Source organism: Oryzias melastigma, unplaced genomic scaffold, assembly GCF_002922805.2.
Source record: "Oryzias melastigma strain HK-1 unplaced genomic scaffold, ASM292280v2 sc00415, whole genome shotgun sequence".
In the NCBI taxonomy this organism is placed as follows: domain Eukaryota; kingdom Metazoa; phylum Chordata; class Actinopteri; order Beloniformes; family Adrianichthyidae; genus Oryzias; species Oryzias melastigma.
This window is the reverse complement of record NW_023417012.1, coordinates 24031-31796: the sequence shown is the minus strand read 5'-3', so window position 1 is coordinate 31796 and position 7766 is coordinate 24031. Positions and strand designations below refer to the sequence as shown.

At 38.5% G+C, this 7766-nt stretch overlaps 1 protein-coding gene across 2 annotated transcripts in view; it reads right to left on the bottom strand.

Moving 5' to 3' along the window:
• The window catches only part of LOC112138610 (H-2 class I histocompatibility antigen, Q10 alpha chain-like), a 17201-nt gene that overhangs the window by 5945 nt on the left and 3490 nt on the right, over positions 1-7766 (bottom strand). Inside the window, exons 1-5 of one of the 2 annotated variants that reach the window (XM_036211046.1) lie at positions 6650-6799; positions 5679-5966; positions 4926-5216; positions 3872-4156; positions 3564-3698 (exon numbers count right to left, since the gene is read on the bottom strand). In XM_036211046.1, coding sequence (XP_036066939.1) covers positions 3564-3698; positions 3872-4156; positions 4926-5216; positions 5679-5966; positions 6650-6701 — 1051 coding nt within the window. In that variant the 5' untranslated portion in view covers positions 6702-6799. Of the gene's footprint in view, positions 1-3563; positions 3699-3871; positions 4157-4925; positions 5217-5678; positions 5967-6649; positions 6800-7766 lie in introns of those variants that run through there. The other variant, XM_024261185.2, reaches the window with a different exon arrangement.

Here is a 7766-nt window from a genome sequence, read left to right as displayed (position 1 = left end):
TTAACTAGAGCTTGTTTATTATCTTATTTGTTTATTACCTTAAAATGTTAAAGACATGTTAGTATTTATTGATAATTTTATTTTCATGTTTGAAAGGGCGTAAAACTGACATATTGTGTTTAAAATTATTCTAAAAAAAGATTTAGAAGAAAATTAAAAGATACATTTATGTTTAAAATAGTTATATATCATAAATTTCCTAGGTAATATATTGATTACATTACCATATAGCAATACTGTTGGTATGGCGAACCATGTATCGTGAATCACATTGTATTGTGAGTGACTCTGAGATTTCCCCCCCTGATACTGACATAATTTAATGTTTTTACAGATGGATACACAGATATTGGGCTGACATACACATTCTCATTGAGCTTTTATTTTCCATAAGTTTCATGTCAGAAAACTGTCTCCATTCGGAAGTTCATTAAAAATAAGCTGGAGCAGGCTCAGTCAGGCCCGCTTGGGGACATTTATGCTCATGTCAACAGAAAAATAAATTCTTATGTCCATTGACTGTGACAAAGCAACAAATAAGGTTGAAGAAACTAGTTCACTTTTTAGGTGGTGACTTTTGTTGTAAATTCTGGAGCTATGGTAATATTTTTTTCAAATGTTCAAAAAAAAAAGTTCAATTTAGCGTTTCATTCACATTTTCATACAGGGAAATATTTCTGTTAAACCATAAGTTTTTATTATAATTATTTGCTTGTTATTTATGAATCCCCCCAGGAACTGTAATAAAATGTTTATTTTACATACAAAATGCTTGCCTAATTTTTCATGTGGTGAAAAATGGGCCGGTCTTGACCATTAAACTCCTGGGCTGAAAAGATGTCCCACTCCGCCCCTGGTGGTGTGTAGAATGACTCTGGTGGTGAAGAAGATTAAGAAAAAGAAGGCAAAAGCAGAGGACAAACTGGTGGAAGCTGGAAAAAGAAGATTGTTGCATGACTTTTAAGAAACAGTTGAAACAGGCTCTGGGTGGTCAGGAGGAACTCCAAGATGATTGGATAACTACAGCTAATGTGATCAGGGAGACAGGTAGGAGTGTACTTGGTGTGTCATCAGGAAAGAGAGTTGATAAGGAGACTTGGTGGTGGAATGAGGAGGTGCAGGAGTGTATACGGAGTAAGAGACTAGCTAAGAAGAAGTGGGACACTGAGAGGACTGAGGAGAGTAGACAGGAGTACAGGGAGATGCAGCGTAAGGTGAAAGTAGAGGTGTCAAAGGCCAAACAAAGAGCTTATGATGACTTGTACGCTAGGTTGGGTAGTAAGGAGGGAGAGACTGACCTGTACAGACTAGCAAGGCAGAGAGATCGAGATGGGAAGGACATGCAGCAGGTTAGGGTGATCAAGGATAGGAATGGTAATGTGGTGACAGGTGTCAGTGGTGTAATGGAAAGATGGAAAGAATACTTTGAAGAGTTGATGAATGAAGAGAATGAGAGAGAACAAAGAGTAGAAGAGGTGACGGTTGTGGAGCAGGAAGTAAGAAAGATTAGTAAAGGTGAAGTGAGAGGGGCTTTGAAGAGGATGAAGAGTGGAAAGGCTCTTGGTCCTGATGATATACCTGTGGAGGTATGGAAGTGTCTAGGAGAGATGGCAGTGGAGTTTTTGACCGGGTTGTTCAACAGGATCTTAGGTGGTGAGAAGATGCCTGAGGAATGGAGGAGAAGTGTGATGGTGCCCATTTTTAAGAATAAGGGAGATGTGCAGAGTTGTGGTAACTACAGAGGAATAAAGCTGATGAGCCATACAATGAAGGTGTGGGAAAGAGTAGTGGAAGCCAGACTAAGAGCAGAAGTGAACATTTGTGAGCAGCAGTATGGTTTCATGCCAAGAAAGAGCACTACAGATGCAACATTTGCTTTGAGGATGTTGATAGAGAAGTACAGAGAAGGTCAGAGAGAGCTCCACTGTGTCTTTGTAGATCTGGAGAAAGCTTATGACAGAGTGCCCAGAGAGGAACTATGGTATTGTATGAGGAAGTCTGGAGTGACAGAGAAGTATGTCCGAGCAGTGCAGGACATGTATGAGGGCTGTAAGACAGTGGTGAGGTGTGCTGTAGGGGTGACAGAGGAGTTCAAGGTGGAGGTGGGATTACATCAGGGATCAGCTCTGAGCCCCTTCCTGTTTGCAATGGTGATGGACAGACTGACGGATGAGGTTAGACAGGAATCACCATGGACTATGATGTTTGCAGATGATATTGTGATTTGTAGTGAGAGCAGGGAACAGGTGGAGGTGGAGTTAGAGAGGTGGAGGTTTGCCCTGGAAAGGAGAGGAATGAAGGTTAGCCGCAGTAAGACAGAGTACATGTGTGTGAATGAGAGGAACCAGAGTGGAAGAGTGAGGTTACAGGGAGAAGAGATAAAGAAGGAGGAGGAGTTTAAGTATTTAGGGTCAACAGTACAGAGTAATGGAGAGTGTGGAAAAGAAGTGAAGAGGAGAGTGCAAGCAGGTTGGAATGGGTGGAGAAAAGTGTCAGGTGTGATGTGTGACAGAAGAGTTTCAGCACAAATGAAAGGAAAGGTGTACAAGACTGTGGTGAGACCAGCCATGTTGTTTGGACTAGAAACAGTGGGACTGAAGAAAAGACAGGAAGCAGAGCTGGAGGTAGCAGAGATGAAGATGCTGAGGTTCTCTTTGGGAGTGACCAGGATGGATAGGATCAGGAATGAATACATCAGAGGGACAGCACATGTTAGAGGTTTTGGAGATAAAGTCAGAGAGGCCAGACTGAGATGGTTTGGACATGTTCAGAGGAGAGACAGTGAATATATTGGTAGAAGGATGCTGAGTCTAGAGCTGCAGGAAAGAGGTCTAGAGGAAGACCAAAGAGGAGGTTTATGGATGCAGTGAATGAAGACATGAAGGTGGCTGGTGTTTGAGTGGAGGATGGTGAAGACAGGCTTAGATGGAGGAAACTGATTCGCTGTGGCGACCCCTGAAGGGAAAAGCCCAAAGGAAAATAAGAAATGTACAATATTTAAAATCATAATTTAAAGTTTTATTTTGTAAACTGGCCCAAATACTCATCATAGTTTTTTTTTGTTTTTATGAGGTATTTTAATTTTGTAAAGCACCTTGTGTTACTCTAGTAGCAGCAGGACTGGCGCATGGGTAACCAGGGTTTGTTTTGCAGAGGGTGTGACCCTTCTCTTTACCGCCTAACTATGTAACCACAAGAGAGCCCAAATTTGGGTCCCCCTGTGCCAGTTCCCAGCCCACATAAAAAAAAAAAAAAACAGGGTTTTGTTGGGAAGAACATATTTGGTATGAAAATATCTGCCAAATCAAATAAGTGAAAAGCTGATTCCCTGTGCCGAAAAGGGGAACAACTGTGTTATTTTAGTATGAAAACTTCTGTTTCACAGTTAGATAAATTCTAGCAAATTTGTCTTTACTAATTTAATGAAAGATGTTTCTGTCAAAAAAAGAAAATACATAAAACATTAACAGAATATGCGCATTATTATTATACATTTGCTTACATTATTCAGACAAATGTTTAAATGTTTCTAAGAAGACTCATCATAAAGAGAATATACTTACTGAAGATTCCCTTTCTTTCATGCCATGCAAAAAACACCACAGAAAAGGTCATGATCACAAAAAGCAGACCGGAGACAGCAGCAGCGCCAATATGAATTGCAAAGTGAGTTCCATCAAGAGGAGGAAGGCGATGATCTAAAACACAGAAAACACAGGTTCATTATGTTTACAAGCTCTTACTGTAAGTTAGATATTGTGTAACGTGGAAGTACATTTTCCGATTTCAAATACTGAAACCAAAAATTTCTGAGGTTTCTAATGATATGAAAAAACAATAAATTCATAACTAAAGCAAGAGTGTGACTTACCCCATGTTTTCTCCTTATGCATATTGGAACCTGGATGAATGACTTCACAGGTGTATTCAGCGGTGTCACTCCTCAAAATCTCCACATAATCTCTCCTTTGGAACGTGTCATCGTGATTCGGACGAACTCCAGAGCTCTTCACTCCATCCTCTTTATTGAGGATCCGTCCATTTCTTCTGATGTTTAGGGTGATCTCTTTTGGATAAAAGCCTGTGGCGAGGCATGTCAGCACGACAATTGAGGACTGTTTGGCTTTTGTTGTGAACACGTGAACTTCAGGAGGAGCTGAAAAGACAAAATCAGACATCAATCTTTGTTTTGAACAGCTTTGGCTTCGTTTCCTGGCACCTTCATCAGGAAATATTTTGCAAATATGCAAACTATAATGTGTTCAGGAGAACTTAGAAAATTTAAAGTTGATTTCTAAAGCTAATAAATGTCCTTAGCAGCTTGACTGATAGAAAATGACTCTGTATGATCACAACTTGGAAAGACAAAATCAGACATCAGTCTTTACTTTGAACAGCTTTTGCTTTGTTCAGGAATGTGTTCAGTCAGTTTTATCAGCTTGGCTGATGGGGGAAGTACTCTTTTATGACCTCCTAAGATAACTACTTTCTGTTTCTCAAATGGACATTTGAAGAGTTGTGACTCAGAAAATACAAGCATGACATTTATTACTAAACAAAAAAGGGCTTTTGGGCTACCTTCAGAAATAAAGTAGTCCAAATAAAGTCCTGGATTGAACTGGCAAATTACAAATAGTGTTCAGATCTTCATGTAATTTTCTATATATGGAGAGAACTAAAGCACCTGAAAACAGCAGTCAATCAAAACTGTTGTTTAGCAAGGGTCTGCAATTGTCCAAAAATTAAAGATAACTAATGCTATAAAATACTTTATGGATTGGAATATTAAAGGGTGATGCATTTTAAATGTCTAATTTCAAGTCAGAAAACTATTTCTAGTATAATCATTCAATGCTAAAGTTCCATTCGAAAAATTACTACCAACATAAAAGATGAAAGCAGATCATTTTTTAAAAAATACATACAAGCATCTCTTAGCTGCATCTTTGAATATTTGAGAAAGATTTTCATCCATTCCATGCACTCCTTCTCCAGGTAACCCTTGGTGTAGTCTTTCAGAGCTGTGACTTCATCCCACTTCCTCTTGGTGAGGACTGCTGCATCAGCTGCAGCCACCCAAACTTGATGCTCATCATCAAATCCCAAGAAGTCATTTCCGTCATAATTGTACATGTTTATGCCACGCTTAAACTGGAGGTTACCATGTTCATCCTCATCACCTTCACAGCCAACCATCCACTGAAGAACGTGAGTTTCTGTGGGAAAGAAATGTCAATGGAGTCAAGCTGTATTGACAAAAACACAAAAATCATCAAGTAATAATAATAGATTGGATTTATCTGCACTTTTCTAGACGCTGAAAGCGCTTACATTGTGTATCTATTATTCATTCACACCTCATTCATACTTGGTGACGGTAAGCTACTATTGTAGCCACAGCTGCCCTGGGGCAGGCTGACAGTGGCGTGGCTGCCAGTACGCACCTACAGCCCCTCTGACCATCACCGGAGCATTCATACGCATTCACACACCAGTGGAGCCACTGGAGGCAAGTAGGGTTAAGTGCCTTGCCCAAGGACACAACGACATTTAGCTGGCGGGATCCAGAATCGAACCGCCTATCCTTTGATCATTGGCTGACCCCTCTACCACCTGAGTTACTGTCACCCAGAGATACAAGACAAGACATACACAATCTGTTTGCCTTCAAATCTCACCAGTAGAAGATTGTTTCATTCTATTCATCAGGATGTCGATGTTAACCTTGAACCACTGCTGCTTGCTCTGCCGGGACTGAGTTCCTTTATCCCAGTATTCCTGCTGGAGTCGCTCCTTCATCCAGTCTTGTTTAGGAACTTTCTTTTGAATAGTACTATCATAGTAATCGATCATTCTGTTGTCCAGCAGACCCATAGCAGTGAATTCATGGATGCCTGGGAGCTCCACAGGTTTGGAGAAGGCCGTGTAGATGTAGGTCAGGGAGTGTGTCTCTGGAAATGAAAATGCTGGGAAAGCACAAGTTCAATGGAAAAGTTGGGAAACATTCATTTCAGGTCTTCAAATTAAGAAATATGTCATCACTTCATAAGAATGTAAAAGCTTTTTTAAAATAACGTATAAACTGCAAGCCAATTTGGCCTCCAGGTACATAGGTTGAAGCTATAAAAAGATCCAGGCGGAGTTCATAATCTAACCACTTGATTCAATCCACTACAAAATTGTCTACCTTCAAACATAAAAAACACTTCAACATGTGCAGAAATATCTTATCCATCATGAGGACTGTAATCCAGACAAATTTTCATCCAATTACCTTTTGTATTATTTTTAACCGTTGACCTTAAAGGAACTAGAAGTTTTATTGCTGCCAGCAAGAACAAGATAAGACAGAAGTTCAAACGTTGTCCTTTCTTTTTTTCAGCGTTTTGGAAGTTGTTGTAAGATGTATCATTAAACAAAACAAAAAAAAGAAATAAAATCAAAACTAATAATTCTTGGACCTTTACAACATTTTGGTCCTCGTGTATTTACAAAAAAACACTTTTTTTTTTAGCTTTCAGATGTTTAAAAATCTCCACAAGCTACATCAGAGCAGGTTAAAATATCATGGGCTAAAGGACAAAATCATTTGAATATTATTTTTTATCCTGTAGCTGACCCATCAACATTTCAAAAAGTTAAATTTTACCACAATTCACGAGCATTCCACTCCCCAAAAGGACCAAGACTGAGATGATCATCTTGAACCCAGTTCAGATCCGGTACAAAAATCGGTTTAATCCGATCGTTTTGGTCCATGAACCTCCACCAGAATCCAATCCCTTCTGTATTTTTACAACCCCTTGTGCTTTCTTTTACCTTCAGTTTTCCTTTACACCAAGTTAATAATTAACATGTCTATAAATGTTTGAACGATGCATTCACTTCAACTCTGTTAATTTGGAAAGCTTAAAATAAAGTTGAAAATAAGAATTGTCATCTTATTTGTTGTTAAATTAATGTGGATTTAACTTACAACAATAATACACATTTTTATTTATTTATTTATTTTCAATAGGCAAGTAAAAGTAAAAGCAGCAGTATTTGCACAACACTATTCGTGAAATTAGTTATTTTGCAAATATAAGGGTGTAAGTAAAACATTGAAATGGTAAAATAATAATTAGGAAAAGGAAAAAGAATAAAGTAGTAAAAATATATTTATACGGGTATGCCAAACATTTTTGATGATAAAAATGTGTAATTGTTCACACTACAGATCAGTCTCAGGGATTTTTGAGGCCATAATTGTTCAGGTTTTTGTCTGTTTTTCTGCACGACGAGAAGATGCGTTCAAAGACAGTACGGCGTCGTTTTTCCGTTTCAACGATGTCGAACTTAAGAATAGCGTTTATTTTGTGAATGATATTTCCCTGGAATAATTCTAGAACTGCTTACCACACCCATCCACATAACTGGGTGGTTGTGTACTTATTACTATAGTGTGTATTTGAGAAAAAGACCACACCTTTAGAGCAGCAAATGTAAATATAACTAAGACCGCCCCCGAGAGGGTATAAAAATGAAAACCCTGGACCAAGATCTCAGAGCGGAGTGGAGACTGGTTTGAACATTCTCTGTCTGTTCTCCTTGTGCAAGTAACATAAGAACGGACCCTGCTCTTGTCTTCCTTTTAGAGAAATGTTTCAAGTTGTTTATATATATATATATATTAAAGGAATAAAGTTATTTATCACAACTTGAACAAATTTATGTACAATTTATGTTATATATATATATATATTACATAAATATATTACATACAT